At 36.6% G+C, this 17603-nt stretch overlaps 1 protein-coding gene across 2 annotated transcripts in view; it reads left to right on the plus strand.

Moving 5' to 3' along the window:
* The window catches only part of ATRNL1 (attractin like 1), a 429920-nt gene that overhangs the window by 24618 nt on the left and 387699 nt on the right, over positions 1 to 17603 (plus strand). For both annotated transcript variants that reach the window (XM_058028925.1, XM_058028926.1), the window contains exons 2-4: positions 12709 to 12792; positions 14736 to 14849; positions 15320 to 15448. In XM_058028925.1, coding sequence (XP_057884908.1) covers positions 12709 to 12792; positions 14736 to 14849; positions 15320 to 15448 — 327 coding nt within the window. The remainder of the gene's footprint in view (positions 1 to 12708; positions 12793 to 14735; positions 14850 to 15319; positions 15449 to 17603) is intronic.

The following is a 17603-nucleotide window of genomic DNA, read 5'->3' on the forward strand; positions in this document are numbered from 1 at the left end:
GAAAAGTTTGTTTTGACTGTGGGATGAACGTTTAGAAATGTACCTAGAAGTAAGTCCTGAAAACAGCTTAATTCATTTTACAGCTGAATATACCCGAATATTGGCCTTTCTGCTCTTGAAGCTTCCCCCCCCTCCTCCCTCAGCTCTTAATCTCTTTTTAAGCATTGCTGAACAGATGCTTATGCAGATAAGATCTAACAAAAGAGTAGCAACAACCAGAAACTCTGTTAGAAACTGGGATTCAGCTGTGGTTTTAGGTAATGCAGATTTTTCCTGAAACAGGGAACATTCTTTTGTCCATAACTTCACTTGCTCTTGTTTTGATTTCTGCCATCTTTGATTCTAGCAAGACTTTGGTGTAGAAATAGTCATATGTTGAAAGAAGGCTATTTATTTATTGCAGCAGAATTGAAAGGCTTTAGGGTCAGCAGAAAATTTAAGGAAATTTGTTTCCTTTTTTGTGACTTGTTACTGGTATTAAGCTGTTAATGTTGCAGGAATTAATCTTTGAAAACATTTTCTTTACAAGAGAAATTATTTTTCTATTGATAAGCATAGAATCAGTTTTGATCATCTAATATTGATATGAAGGAAACTTAGAGCCGTACATTATGTGAGATCATAGCACAAATGCCAAATCCTAGTCCACAAATGCCATATTCAAAGTCAACAAATTGAGAACTGAATAAAAGTAATATTAAGACTTTTGTTATTGTGAGAGGTTTCTTTTGATCTGGATTCTAAACCAGTTTTGGAATTCTGGATGAATAGTGCTTTCAGAGCACGTCGATAAGAGAGTCTTTCAAGGAATATTTGATGAGTTTTCTCCAGTAAGTATTAAGAATTTATTGCAGTTTGTGTGATTTTCTAGGATTTAGAAGAAAAATGAGTTTTGTTAGTTTTCATATCTACTCACTTATTTTTACCTATAGTAAAACTTTCTGAAAAGCAAAACCAAGCATCCAAAACATTTAAAAATAAATTATTTTTGTTCACAACTAAAAACAAATAAATGAAAATATTTATGATTGAATTATTGATGATATAGAAGGTTCTGCTTATGTCAGTGCATGCCTTATTTGGAATAGTGGACTGGAAAGGTACTCATGGAACCATCCAGTAGATCATGTAGGGAAGGAAAGTAAATTTTATTTTTAAACAGTATTAGTTTTAATTGGCATAAATGACCTTGCAATAATGATCTTCCTCCAGCTGAGTAATATCCTTTCAGATGTCTGTCTCCTCTATATGTGAACCAGTGCACTTCTTTCTGAATTTGCTGTTTTCCAGTTTTGTTTAAGCCAATCAAATAAAGCAATAATTACTCTATATTTATTGTATCTTTCAAACCTGTTTTTGCAAGATTTCCACCATTGCCAGAAAATTAACTCCACATTGACTGTTAGATGGCTTGTTGAGTGAGATGACTAGAGAAATTTAGATTTCTGGTTTGATACAGTCCAAAAAAACAACTAAATTATAGTTGAGGCAGTGAAATGCTGACAGGAATGCTCGATGGCGTGTTTGTAAACTGGCATATTAAATTACAGAAGTATCTGTTTGAATGCTTCTTTATCTATCTAGAATTGCCAAGAGCTGGGGAGGCTTGTGCACAGTATGGCCCATGGAGGGTGTGCTGCTCCTGCTCCTTTGGCACATGATCCATGGAATCTGAGAAGGGGCAGCACCAACCAACCCATCCTTCTCATTCTCCCTGACCATGCAGCTGTGTTGGAACAATTCCCTGCTCTTGTGCATTTGGCTACCTGAATCATCTCTTTTTCTCTAAGCCTTAGGGTTGCTGCTTTTTCCTGATCCTATTCCAGAGTGATTGCTTGCCTTCTTTCTTTTCCTCTACTGGTTTCTTCCAACAGCCTAGTTTACTGACTTCAGATTTCAGTGTGTGGCTGCTTTGAATCCTGCTGGCTTTTGAGCACTAAGCTGTGTGCTGTTGTAATTTCTGTTTATACTGTCTTGGTGAAGAGTGGGTCCTTGTTTCCAATCCATTCTGTTTGTGTTGGACCTGAGAGGGAATAGATCAGCAGCAGCTTTGAGAGCTTCCCCTGAGAGGAGTGAGATCATCAGCTCTGAGAGCCTGTTATCCTCAGGGCAGTCATAGGGATTCCTGCTCATCAGTGATGGTCCTACACTTGCTGTGGCCCCTCACTGACAGGGCAGGCTGGCTGTGTGTCCCACATGCTTTGCTCTGTCCCTGTGCAGGCCCTCAGGGTTCTGGGTTTGTGGCTGTGTGGTGCTGTTCACTCTCTTAAGGTGGAGCGTTCCAAGCAATGTTCCCCTGACCTGTATTCTCCTGGGGGGGTAACAGTCCTGTGATAAATTTTTGTATGTTCTGTTTCCCTGTTCTTATATTTAGCTAAAATTGCTAAAATTTTTTTTTTGTTATTTTAAATATGACATTTGTATTTCTTTCATTCTGGTTTTGCATTTAAATGCAGAACAAATTACAGGCCAGAGATGTCTTTCCACTGCCCTCCAGAAACCCCAAAACCAAAAAACCCACTGATACAAACAGAAACTCCCCCAAAGCCCTCTACCAATATATGAAATGATTGATTCTGGGAAACTTGGAACTGTCATAGTTAGAAATGAAAATACCATAGTCTCTCTTTCTTATACCTCTTCATCCACTTCTAGAGGGAGTGTTGGAAGTTGCTAACAGTGTTGTGACATACCCATAAATTATGAAGTCAAGCACAAAATATGAGTGAAATGACACATAAGTAAAATGTATTCTGAAATGATGCTATTTTATGACTAGTAAGAATCTTTCATATCCCCAAACAAAAATGCTTTGTAATACCCTAGAGACATGAATGCCATTATTCCCTTTCTTTTCAGCAAACAGAGGGATGGGCTTTATAGTGTAATGTCCTGATAATGGCTACAGCCAGAGAAGTTGGAAGTAAGTGATTATCTATATAATTATCTGAAAGACAGTACTTGGAATCTACTCAGTAACCAGCCCTTTGAATTTTTTAATCAATTAAGTTTTTAAAAGAACTATTATCTCTTCTTATCTCAACATTTGTACTGAGGTTGTGCTCAGGGGCTGGGAACCTCTTATGAGGCTGTGTGTGTGCTGATGGGAAAGGGATGAGAGGAAGAAGGAGTTGCTGGTTTGATTTTGATTTTTATATATATATATTTATATGGATTTTAAAAAGTCTTGAGAAGTCTTAGATGCTAAGAGAAAATGATACTTTTTTCCCTCCGGAAAGTGTCTGTGTGTCGAATTTTACTGCAATTTTATGTTTTCAAAACTAATATAGCTTTTGGGAGCTGGTGCTTGCAGCCTTCTGATATGAGATAGTTTCCTGCCATGAGAATTCTGTCCTGGACAGACATGAAATCTGATGGTTAGATATTAATCACTCTAAATGATTGAAAGGTAGAGAGAGGTGCCTCTTGGTGAGCATAGAAACTTGATTTAAATAGTCAAGGAGAAATTTAGGAGTTGGTGACACACTGGATTTAGAGCATTTGCCTGTTACCTCAGGAAGCTTAAGTTAAAACCCTGAACTAGGTCACAAGTGAAAATGAGATTTATGGTGATGTACAGTGAAAAATTGGCACAGTGCATTACCTTGTTGCCAAGTCCCTCAGCCTGCCTTGCCCATATGCTTTTTGCTCCACATTTTAAAGTACTGTAGCATGTTTGATTAATTATAGAAGTCTTATAAAATACATATAAATGGCTCAGTATATAAATATATACATACATCTGTTTAAAGTTTATCCACAAATGGATAAAAATTAATAAATAACTTTATCCTACACTCATGTTAATCCTGTGATTAGATCAAAACCTGTAGCCAGTCTTACTTTAATGTACACACTACTGAGATTGAATTCTATTTAAAGTAAGGGAAGTAGGTGGAACAAGAGACCCCCTTGGCTTAACTGTGAGCTTCTGAGTCTGCTGAAACGAGAACTGTACCAGAGATGGAAAAGCAGAGAAACACCTGGTGAGGAGTACAGGGGCATTTCCAGGCTGTGTAGAGATGCAGTCAGGAAAGCAGAAGCTCAGCTTGAATTGAAATTGGTCAGAGGTATTGAAAACTAAAAGAAAAATGTTCTTCAGGTTCTTCAGGCAGAAACAAAGCACAACATTGCCTGTTGTTAAACAGCAGAGGTGAATTAGTCACCAACAATGTGAGAAAACAGAGATTCTCAGCACTTGGGTCACATCTCTCTTTGCTGGTGCTTTGAGCCCCAGGCCCTGGGAGAGAAAATCCAGGGTGATGCAAACACAGACCCACTGTCAGTGAAGGAAATGGTGTGGGAACTATTACAGGAATTTGACCCCTATAAATCAGTGGGCCCTGACAAAATCCACCTGAGGCAGAGCAGAAAGCTGGTTCATGTTGTGAGGCTGCTCTGTCACCTCTGAGAAGTTGTGGAGATTGGGGGATGTTCCAGAAGAGTGGAAGAAAGCTCATGACAACTCCATCTACAAAGAGAGCTGAAAGGAGGGTCCAGGAAATTATAGACCCATCAGTGTTACTTTTGTTTTTGGGAAACTTGGAATGGAATGAATTCTCCTGGGGCTATTACAAGTCAGATGGAGAACATGAGTGGGAAAAGTCAGCAGAGATTGACCAAGGTCAGAATGTGCTTGACACCCTGATTGCTTCCTATGACAAAGTAACCTGCTTGTCAATGTGGGCTGAGACATTGTCTACCTCAGTTTCTCCAGGGCTTTGGATATGGGTTCCCACACCCTCCTGGTACAGAAGTGGATTTGTTGGGGTCTGGACAAGGGATCTGTGCAGTGAGTGAGGAGCTTTCTGCCTGGTCATGTGTAAAGAGCTCCTGTCACAAGTGGGATCTCCCTGGGATCAATGTTGGGCCCAACAAGAGGAGATCTGGAAGATGAACTGTACCCTGACAGAGTTTAGAGATATTAACAGAATAATGCCAGAGCATACACTTAGCCACTTTTGGAAATGGAGGTTGCCTTGTGGAAAATAAAGCCTAGAAAAGAAAAATTTCTTGCTGTTAAAGGAACCTAAAGTATAACTTATTTCTGTTTGTTTTCAGCAAGAGGAATAACATAAGGATAATGTGTTACTCCGAGTGATCTTAAATAACATAAGGGTGATCTTAAAGTAACACAGTCTATGAAGGTACAGAATTCTCTAAATGAAATAATAACATTGTTAATGTGGTAGGGAAAAGTAAGTAATAGGACCACTTCAGTCAGGTGGAATGTGGTGTTTTTTTTTTTTTGTTTTTTTTTTTTTTTTTTTTTTTTTAATTAATTTCTTCATTATCTTGGCAACATTTAGCCATAAAAATAATTCTTGGCTGAAGTGAACATTGTAAAATGTTAGAGCAGTGGGGTGTCTCCTTGCTTCCTGGCAGATTCTTTCTGAATTCCTGTTTGCTTCTAATAGCAACTATCTGCATACAGGAGAAACCTTTGGGATTACTGTTAATATTCTTGTGAATCAGGACTGAATTGTCAGAACTTTAAATATTTCAAACCTTGCTATTTTTTTTGAGAAAATTAGTAAGTATGACAGAAAATAGAGTGCAAGAAGTCAAGCCAGTGGATTGGGTTGGTGGTCTGTCTCACTCAAAACATGAATTATTTTTATACAGCTTTTTGACCTCTGGGATTTTATATGTGGAGTAGCATTTACAGCCATACTTAGATGAGAGAGTGATATGGAGTATTATATAACGTTTTGGTTTTGTATCAAATGCCAACTTGATTTTCTATCAATTTTTAATTTAAGCATGGTGCCAGGCCTATTTATAGGCAGAATTTTGGATGCCATCTATGCACTAGCCTGAGCATTTCTAATAGAATATGTGCTTGTCTCATATGATTTTGTCCAACCATGATATTAAAATAGGAAATATGAAATGTCTGTAGTATTCCAGATAAGAGAGGTGAAGCTACATTTCTTTCACTTCATTTCTTTTCACTAAGTTTTTTCCAGGTCAGTGGAGGATATTGTGCTATTTGCAGTATCTTTTAAAAGGCACTGATCTCTAAGCTGAGATGGAGAACCACTGCCACCTGGAAAATATTGGCAAGATTTGAGCTGTTAATTGGTGTAGTGGTTCTGTAGAAAACATGGAGCTTGCTGTTGAGCTCTGTAGATTGACTCAACTCCACTCCATTTTGTAGGAGGTTTTCATAAATATTATGTGTAAATCCATCTATGTGTAACACTAAGTAGCATAAAAAGTTTTTATTGTTTACTTGTGAATGTTTTGGGGGTAGGTGACACAGTTCTTAGTAGTGGTGCATTTCTTTGTTTAGATTCAGGCAATCAACATTTGGATTGGATTTTTTAGATAGTTATGGTTTATACTCACATATTTTAGGAGTATATATGCATCTAATCTAAAGAAAGATCTGAAGACAAACGTCAGGATGGATTTTTTCAAGCTCCATTCTACTTTCAGTAGAATTATTTTCTCCCTTTTTGTATCAAGCTTTTAAATGAAATACTCCACTTGTTTGTGCAGTGGGAGAGATTACTGTGCCTGTTATTCACCTTATCTCCTGGACTATTCATCTGTAATTCTGTGAATCATTTTTGTCCAAAAAACTTGAAATGGATCATTCTGACATGTGCTATTACTGGAAACTAAAGGAGAAAATTTCTTTTCATGAAGGAAAAGTAGAAGGCTCTTTTTTCATGACTACTTTTCTTTGGACTTCTAATATTTAGAACTGTCAGGTGGAAGAAAACTTTGCTTTAGTGCCCCTTACACAGTGCTGGTGTCTGGCAACTGCTTAGTTTTAGCCAACACAAAAATGGTGCCATGTTGTAATGGCTTGAATGACTTGCATTATAGTATAGAGAATTAATGCAACTGTCAGGGTGGAGACCATGGGTGCAGAGGACTTTTATTTTTTGCTAGTACTGCCTTTATGCTAGTGGTATGCTGTGCTTTGTAAGGTGAATGAATAATGAATATGAATACTTAGAAGCTGTTGATGTAGTTGAGTAATAGATAAAAGGGCTGTTATGAAAGGTGCAGGAGTTTTTATGAAGACCTTTATCACAAATATACACAAACAGAATTTTTTCTTTTCTTGTGCAGCTCATTGCTGTTGGAGTAGGGTTCCTCACTATGTAGCGTGACCAGAAGTTACTATCTTTTAGGTATACACTTATATCAGAGAAAGAAAACTAGGTTTTCCTACTGAGCAAGTGATTATAAATGAAATTTTCCATGCAGCAATTTCCAGCCGATGTGAGCTGCATTGATCCCATACAATCCAGTCTGATAGGGGCAGAATTGGATTTGAATTTCTACACTTGAGCGGGTGTGATGAACCTCAGTAAGGGGAACTGCAGTAATATCATTTAGTTCCTCCTGTGGAGGAAGGTGGCAATCTTGGGCAATTACTGGTTGTACAGAAATCAGCATAAAAGCAGTTCTTCTACTACTTGCATTCAGGAGAACTGGATTAAGAACATTATGTATAATAAATAATTCTCTGGTTGCTCTGCTGGTCAGACTACAGCTGGAGAAGTAGGTACCATTTTGAGGTGCAGATGATATGGAAAATTTCTGGAAGAAGGAAGTCTAGAAAATTACTCATGCTAGATTAAATTGCTTTATTCCTCTTTTCAAAAGAAAGAGGAAGAGTTTTACCTGATTCCCAGGTCTACGTTCAGGAAATATGTGTAAGTGAGAAAAAAAGGTGAATTAGACGTTCAGAAATACTTTCTAATAATAAGTCATTACTGAAATAGATTGTCTAGGAAGGTTGTAGACTTCTATCATTGGAATTATTAAAATCAGGTTAGACAACTGAAAAAAGATTTCAGTATAATCTGAATTATAATAATATTATAATGCAGTTGGGATAGGTGTTAGGACATGTTGTAACTCAAATGGCAATTTAAGGTAAAAAAATAAGCCAAGTACCACTTTGTGAGGAGCTAGAAGAAAATTCTTGAGTAGTTAATGCAGTATTTTCACATCTTATTTTAAAATAGAATAAATATTACATTTAATATTATAATACTAATTTTATCTTCTGCATCTGATTTGTTTATTGTGTCTTCTATTGCTGTGCCCACATTTCAAGTCACATATTCAAATATCCTATTCTAAACAAGCTGTCCTGGTCTGTGTTCTGTGAGTTTATATAATGTTGTGCAGCCTAAGCATGGGAACAGATTTCATTTATGTAATTGAAAATGCATTGCATAAGTAAGATGCCATAAAAGTTTGGACTTTGAAAGCAAAGCAACATCTACTCCTATACAGAATCCTTTGTTGTTTTGGGACTATTGCAAAAATGCACTATAGAACAGCAGCCTTTTTCAGAAACAGAACACATGCCAGAATTAACCTTAATTCAATGGTTTGCACCAATCAAGAGTTTATATTCCTGCTAATTTAGTTGGGGTTTTTAGTTGTGTGCTTTTTTTTCAACATAAGTGTTAAGCGTCTTGAAATACAGGATATCTCCTCTTGGGGAAAAATTGTTTACGTGTTCTAATCTTGATTTTAATTTTCTGGGATTTTTGGATTGTTTTGCAGCATGGCTTTGTTTAAAATAATGTAGAAAGATGGACTCAGGATGAACTGAATTAATCACGAGGGTTTTCACTTTTGCAAGAGAAACTACTACTTGGTCAATGAATAAACTGAAACCTCTCCAAGAGCAGGCCTGGGATTACTTAGCATGTGAGAAGTTGTCATGAGTGTCCTTTGTGTTTCTAAATATAAATTCTTCTATTACTGCTAAGCAGTATGTAACAAGTAGAGGAGTGTGATTGGCATATGCAAATATTTCCTTAATGTATTGAATATTTATTCCTCTTCATTAGTCATTGAAGAAAAATTAGAGCTACAGTATGTTCAGTACATCCTTTTTTCATATGTAAAAAAAACCCCCAGCAGCAAGTTATACAATGAATGTAAAAATGCAGGAAAATCAAATGCAAATTCTTTGAATTTTTGTTAGGTGCTAGTCAATGCTTTAGGCCTGGAAGAGAAAAATCTGCCTTTGTGGGTTTTTCAGACCATACTGTTTTTCAGATATTCCTTTGAAAAAATACTGGAAAACCTTCTTAGTCTGTCATTCAATGTTGTAGTATGAGAAATGGCCTCTTGATCACTTCTGCATTTCTTTCTCACTGATTCAGGCTTGTACTGTCAGGTGGTTGGATTTTTTTTCCCCTTCTTTATTAATATATTCAGCTGATCTCAGATCTGTGCAGTCTCTTTCCCTGCTGTAAATGTTAGACACAAGATCTCAACTAGAAAGGTTGCCAGTACTTCTATTTATGAAGAACTTGATCTTTTAACTTTGAAGCACAGTTATTGATTTTTATTTCTTTTTAATAAAACATATTTTCATAAAAGATGAAGAGGAGATGGAGCAAAATTTTTCAGCAGTGGAGAGAATGACTCTTGACTGACACACCAGTACTGATATTGAGATGGATCTGTGAAGCAAAATGTGCTCTATATTGTGTATTCAGATACATCTGAAGTAGGAATTGCACAGTAATCCCAACATTTCCTAAAATAATCAATACAATTTCAACATTTCTTAAAATTATCAGTAGAATTTCAACATTTCTTAAAATTATCAGTGACACTAAGTAATATAGAAATAAATGAATTTTTTAATAACTCTTTATTTAATAGTGCATATTTATAATATTATGAATATAGCTTATGCTTTTCTCCTAAAGCACTGATATTATAAACCAGACCTCTGTCCATCTACCAGCAGTTTTGTGGATCTTCATGTTCTGGTGGTGACAAAAAATGGCCAATAACTTTTCTGGTTTAAATTAGTGCCCCTCTCTAAAAGATTTGGTGGTATTATTTTTTGCAGGAGGATGCAGGAGATGACAAGACTGCGTTTTTCACAGCTCTATAAATATTACAGCAGGAAGGGCCATTTTAATAACCTGCTCTGACGTCTTATGTATTGCAGGCGTAGATTTCATCTGACTGCTCCTTCACTTTGGACCAATCATTTCTCCCTGAACTAGAATGTACTTTTTTCCTTGAAATGCATCAGTCTTGGTTTAAAGTCTCTGCAGTGGTAAATATTGCCACTGTGCATTCTTTATTTGCCATAATTTTATAGCAGTGGTAATATTGAATGTAGACATCCCTTTGGTTGCCCTGTGTTGGCTTTAGCCCTTGCATTTCTGCTGTGTCTGTCTGCTAGGTGAAACCCTGAGGTGTCATATATTTCATGGAATCTGTTGCTGACTGATTACCTTGGTGACTGATCTGTCACTGGTGCTTCTGAATGCTTTTAAATGTGCAGCATGCTGATGTCTTTCTGTTGTTTGGTAGATCTGTTTTACAGTATACTGAGATGGGAAATGTTCTCTTGGCATGCACCCTCTAATTCTTTATAGGCTTTGATTATAACCCTACTAACTAGGAAAAAATATTGTTGAGAACATTATGAAAGCTGACGTGCAATTTCAAATGACAGTGCACAGCATCAGCTGCTCCCCTGTGTGTTCTGTTTAGGAGGTTGGAGTGTGGGTGGGATTAACCTGGGGTGCCTGGGCAGGTCACACAAATGGTTCTGGCTTCCTCTCATCACTGAGGCTTTCTCAGGGTTGAGCAAGGAGTGGGGTGCAGTGCAGGCACCTCTGTGACTCGTGAGGGCATGGTCAGGGTGACTCATCTGGATTGTGGCTATTTGACAGAATCACTGGTGGCCACAGAGGAAAACTGCTGATGAATACCTGGCTTCATATGAAAGAGAATATTGCCCTTGATTGGGCAAGGGGTTACCTGAAAGTGGTACTGCTTATCTTTGTGAGTTATGGGATTTGGTATTTGATAACACTTGGAAAGAAAAATAATACAGAAAAATTCTTGATATGACTCAAGAAACTTACAGTAATTTCCATCTGTCTTGCTATGTATTTATTTTAAATAGAACAAGCCCTTATCTTACCATTTTCTACAAACATTACTGCAAAGTAATGCTGTGCTCTTATTTATTTACTTTTTTTCCAACAAAGTGAAATGTCTGTTTCAAAGGCTATCTACTCTTCCAAAAGAAACTGCTTATCAAAAAATTGCCATCCTAGGAGACAAGGGAAATTGTTTGTACTTTACTAGTACCAAAGGGCTGATCTAACAAAAGCAACTCTTGTAAGTCACCTCCATTGCACTGTACAACCACTAAGAAGGCAATGGTCATGACTGCAAATGAGTACTTCTGATGTTTCATACTTCTGCCAGGAAAATCTATGTTCTGTGGATAGCTAAATAAGACTTTACTTCTATATATAAATCATATGACAGCACTGAAATTTTTTGATTGGAATATTATGTATTATTGCCTTTTATTTAAAAAAAGGAGCACACAAAACAGATGAAAATTTTTCTTATTTAGTGATAGTTATTCACTAAATTATTCACTTAATTATTTTCTTTCTACAATATAGTGAAAGAAATAAGTGTTTCTGAGGATGTTTTTGTATTTGTTGTTATTTGTTATTAAAGAGTGAGATGATCTGTTTTCCCAGTGGAGTAAGGCCACTGGAGATGTGTGTTAAGGCCTGAACATAATCATAAAGGATGCAGAAAGTAGAATGGATTAGTGAAGATACAATGTGCTGAAGATACCAGGCTCTTTTAGAAAGCTTTTATGTTAATAGATTATTGAATTTCATCTGCTGTTTTATCACTGCATAGATTAATACAAAGTAATAAATATGAATGGGTGAAAAAGATTCTCTTTCTTGCATAAAAAGAATTTCTATATGTGATGAATACTGAGCTATTAACACTCAAAAAAGTTACAGCAGATATTTCTGTTTCAAATGTCAGAATGGTAGTTGTTGAAAGAGCAAATAAAATCTTAAATGGGAATAGAGAATAAAATGGAAATAATATTGCTACTGTAATAATATGCTACTGTACAGATTCATGGTTCACTTGCATCTTGGATACAATGTGCTGATCTCTGTTGCATCTCAGCAGGCTCTAGGAGAATACAAAAGATTTATTAAAGGCAGTGAGCAAGGAATTCTCGGGTTGGAAAAGGGGCAGAGGAGGGAAAGAAGGGAAATAAATCACAGATCATTACATTCTGAGTGGTATAAAGCATGAACCCAGAGGCACAGCTGTGGACTGAAACTGTCCCTGAGCTGCAAGTCATTGAGGGTGGTGTGATGCTGTGTGGAGAATCTGCAGGGATTCATCCTGCTGGATAATCACTGGGGAGCACTGTGCAGAGACAGGGTACTGAGTGGGAATAACAGAGCAGCAGGCTGCCAGATGTGCTTATTCAAATTTTAATATCTTAATTTGTCTTGATCTAGGAGAGTTTTCCTATGGCTGGTATTGTCTAATTTCAGAAGTAAGTCGTAAGGCAATGGCAAAGCAAATAAGCAAAGCAAACAAAGATGCTCTTGAACAAACCCCCCTTACATTGGCTTGGATCCATTTCGTGTAAAGGATAATTTAAATTATTTGCCACTGAGCTAGAAAGAATACAAGTGAATGCCTGGGGGAAGAAAGCAAATAAATGATATTAGAAGAATTAGAATTCAAGTTTTTGTGAGCACAAATTGTGTGATGAGAAATATGAAGAGAGACTTGACTGTTTTCCCTACCCCAATTTTCTTTTCATCAAGAAAAAATCTATTGGCATGTCGATGATTCATGTTCTGTTGTCTCCGGTGTATTACAGCCCTGTTTTTCCTCTTGTAGGTTAACAGAACCTTCTGGATATTTAACAGATGGACCTATAAATTACAAATATAAAACTAAATGCACGTGGTTAATTGAAGGATAGTAAGTATCTATTTTCATAGCCTAAATTTTCTAAACAGTTTGGTACTATGTGTTCTAGAGATCAAAAGAACTCCTGACATAGAGATTGCATGAGGGTGTAATATGAACAGTTTGGTGCTTTGTTACTTTGCTTTGGTTTTGTTTAAATTTTACATAGGATTTAAAAAAGAAGGTATTAGGATTGTCAGGATTGCTTAGAGTTGGCCAAATTCCATCTCCGTTCAAATTGCTGGCAAAAATTAGGCTGACATTGATATATGGCTGGTGCTGCAGGCCCTCAAAACCCCGTGATAAATTTGTTGCATGTTTGAGTACCTTTGCATAAGTTCCAAGAGTAGTTACAGAATCCCTTTATTTAACTCATTACCTGACTTATCTTATTTAACTCATATCAGTGATAAATCAGCAATGGCCTCAAGTACAGAATGCTTATTCAGTTATGTGTTCCTCAAAAGTTAGTGCTTCTATAATGTATTTTCTTTTGCATTCTACAGTTCCTCATGTACTTAGTTTTGAATTAGTTTTATGCCTACAGTTTAGGTTCCTCATGCCTGTTGCTAATTTTCCAGTTTATGCAGCACAGAAACTCACAGACATGCCTGAAGAAATAATGAGACACATAAATTAGTGTGGCTAAGTGTTAATGGCACAAACTGGTTACATTTCAGGATGATTCCAGCCTCCCAGGATATGGGTTAGGCTTTTGCTGACTCTAGTTCACAATTCTAGAAGAAACTGAACTCCTTCTGTACTTCCATGTTGTTATAATCTCAATTACCTTGGATATCTGCTCCACTACTGCAGTTCAGAAATGATGTGTCTGATCTGACTTTGGTCTGCTTATATGCAGACAGTAATTCAAACAAAACAGCAGTGAAGTTGTGAGTGTTTGCAAAATAATTTAAATTTTATTATCTAGAAGACCAAGCTATAACTGAATATGTGTCTGACCTAGCTAGGCTTCTCTTTTTGCTCAGGAATATTTGTACTGCATTGCACTAAAGTGGAAACACACCTCAGCCCCTCGGGCAAACTCTGCTTTGAAGCTGTTCCCCACTTCATTCCTCCTGCTCTCAGGAGATGGCAGAGTGGGGAGCTGGAGGAATCAATGTGCTGCACAGTCTGGGGAGGAGTAAGGCAACCAAATGTCAGCACACAAGGAATTCACATATGTGTACAGTACTGAGTCTTAAAAAATGAACAAAGAGCTTTCTCCAAAGGATCTGTCACAAAACCCCACATGTTTTCCAAACTGACAAATTTTACTTAAGCCTGTCTACAGAGAGAATTACCAAGAAAATAATCATTATGTTTCATGGAATACACACACACACACACACACACATATATATGTATGTATGTCTGGTAATTCTGTGATATGTAAAAATTCCCCTTTCAAAAAGTTTACAGATCCATTTGGACCTCAGCCAAAATGTCACTAGTGACATTTCCCACATGTTGGCAGAGGGTAGGAGGCAGGCACTTGCACTAATACTGGTTGAATTTTAGATTTGTGTTTTAAGATTTTTATTTGCAATAATTAGTGTAATACTGGGAAGAGGATGTGTAGGTGATTTTATCTTGAAGGATTCTTTAAAGTTCATACTCCTGACATTGTAAAGTAAATTTAGTGTATTAAAATGAGATATTTTAATTGCTCTAAATTTGTGGTTCTGAACACTGATAAAATCTGGTGAAGTTACACTTCTCATTAACTATAGGAATTATTAGCTGTGGACTGAATATGTTATTTTAAAATTTTCTAAGATAAAGGGAAATATTTTCTTGCCCTGGCTTTTGTTATTTAACACTTTGAAATATTTAATTACTACTCAAAATGTTTTAACAGAGTTACATTGGCATGATCAATTCTACTGTGAGCTCTTGATCTTATGATCTCAGTAATTCTGTAAATATGTTACATCAATGTTCTTTTTTTTCAGCCCAAATGCAATACTAAGATTAAGATTTAATCACTTTGCCACAGAATGTAGCTGGGACCATATGTATGTATATGATGGAGATTCTATATATGCACCTTTAATAGCTGTATTTAGGTGAGTGTATTTACTAATATTACTGTCCATGTAGTCATGTATGGACATTTTCAGTTATTGGGGGGAACAGTAACATTAGAGGCTTTAATATGTTTGTTAGAGTGCTTTCTTATCATAATATTATGGGAACATGTATGTAAATTTGTATTAGAATGCATTCCAAAATGTTAAAGTTTTGGTTAGATAATCATAGTAGAAACCCATTTTTTGGATACTTACTGCTGGCATTGAATGGAATGTTAATGCTTACACACAGACACTTTCCTGAAAACCCCTAACTTACCTTGCACATACATGGCCAAGTTTTACATACCTTGTATACCTTTTATTAAAAAAAGTTTTAAAATGATATTTATGAGTAATCTTGTTTATATAGTTAACCAGCAGAATACCAAACTCCCTGTTTCCTTTTTTTTCCCCTAAATATACCAAAGATTGCTTAAAAACATTTTTCTCCTTCTCTTTTCCAGTGGTCTGATAGTCCCTGAAGTGCGTGGAAATGAAACTGTTCCTGAGGTGGTTACTACATCTGGCTATGCATTGCTACACTTCTTTAGTGATGCTGCTTATAACCTCACAGGATTTAACATTTTTTATTCGTAAGTAGTTTTGTACTAAGTAACTTCCTTTGTTGTTTTTTTCAATAGCAGAAATGATACTCAGTGGTAAGTGTCCAAAACCAGGGAGCTGGGCTTGTAATAAGTTATTAAGGTATGAGTTAGGGAAAAAAAACTCCTAGAGACAGAGTATGGTTTTTTTGAGTGAAGTCACATGGCCATTCCCAGAGTATGTTTTTCCTGTGCCATATGGAACTAGAATGTATCCCCTCCAGTGTTTATCCAACACATATAGTTGTCATATGGACTAGAAGGGAGATTATATCTGCTGTCATATAAATTCCCTTCTCTTGAACTGGGATCATCTGTTGCTTGATTTCTCTTGCTGAATATACTATGGCTTTTGAAACCTTCCAAACAGTTCCACTTGGATTTGTGTGCCAGCCACAAAGATTTTATTCCATTTCTTTTCCTCTTCTTGGGTATTTCCCATCCTGTTTTCCATCTCAATCTACACTCTGCCTTTGTAGATCTTATCTGCACTGTGTGTCTTTTAGTTTCTGTGATGTCAAAGTCTAATCTCATATGACCATGATTGCTTCATCTAGCAGACCTGAGCCTTTTCCTTTTTATATGCACCAGTTGTTTGCAACTTCTGTCTCCTTTGGGATGTTCATGTGACACAATGCAACATCTCTTTCTATTGCCTGCCTTGGCTCAAGAGGAAATTGCTTGGTCCTGTTGGACCTGTTTTTTCATGTGAGTTTTTCCATGATTGAAGATGTGCCTTTTGCTCTCGCTCAATCCCTTCAGATTCTGAAATAGCAGTTATTGGGATATGCTGGCCAGCACTGCATTTCCTATTTCGAAGTACATGCAACATTTTTGTCATATTCTTTATTAGTTTAAAATTCCTATTTGTGTTTCTGATCATAGCTTTGGCTCTTGGCACAATATTGGTACATTGTCTGTGGGAAGATTATTGCTGTAATTTGCAGCAGATTGCCCACCCTTGGCCAGATAATAAGTAGCTATTCAATGTTTGGGAAACCTCACTATATATATTGCATTGGAAATAGCAGCCTAGAACACTGGGTATTTTTAATTTTTGTCAGTTGACATCAGTAAAATGCAATCACCTGGCAGACTTTCTATCGTAATTAGTTACATTTTTCAGTTATCCCTGAAGCTTTTATTGCACTTTTTTATTTGTCTTGGGAGCAAATGGCAATTAGACTTGGCATTCTTAAGAAATGAGTGTATGTGCATTCTTTCATTACTTGGTAATGTGGTGCATGTTGCATATCATTACCTAATTTTTTTTTTTGGGTAGATTTAAAATAAATGAAAAAACTTGACAGTTTTTAATTCCATCACATATATAACTCATGAAATTCTATATATTCTGTTCTTCTGTGTCTTTTATTGCAATGGATACTTTTAAAGCATTTTTAATGAACCAACGGTAACATTTTTATGATAAAGAAGTACCTACAATTACTTTTTATGGCTGCATTAACTTTACTTCTGTCACTGTCTATTATACTCTGCTTCTCTTACCCTCTTCCTTACTTTTTGACTTCATCTTGATGGACCACTGTATTCCTTAATTTTGGGGAAGACAGAAACACAAAATCTGTGACCAAAGTGCCTTTTCAGTAGCAAACAACTGTAATTATTTCAGAATAGTCTGAGTAAATTTTCTGTTCCTTGGAGTCAGGCAAATTTCTTCCAATTCTGCTGATCCAGTTTTTCTCATTTTGTTTGAATCCTTAATGAACCAGTTGGAGTGGGAAATGGTCTGCTTTCCAACTAACATCTCCTGGTGGAAAAACTTAACTGTTCTCCCCTTCCTGCAGAACACTCCCTGTGAGGTTGGGGGAGAGATTCCTCCCAGCTGTAGCATACAGCTGTCAATGCCTTCAATGGTTTTAATGCCATGTATGTTACCAACTAAAACCCCCAGGAGATTTGGAATGATGGTCAGATGTGGGATTTTCTATATCAGTCCTTTGAGAAATGAATCTTTAGAAGACAAAAATGTTTCCTCGCTGTCCTACCACAACTACATTTTGTCAAAGGCCAGCCTTGAACAATTCTTTGCTGACTTTTGACAGCTCTTTCTTCATTCAGTTAAAGCTTCATTCAGTTAGGAAGACTGTGAACAGTATCCATCTCACATCTGCAGGGAGTGGTC

Source organism: Melospiza georgiana, chromosome 8 (assembly GCF_028018845.1).
Source record: "Melospiza georgiana isolate bMelGeo1 chromosome 8, bMelGeo1.pri, whole genome shotgun sequence".
NCBI classification, from domain to species: Eukaryota; Metazoa; Chordata; class Aves; order Passeriformes; family Passerellidae; genus Melospiza; species Melospiza georgiana.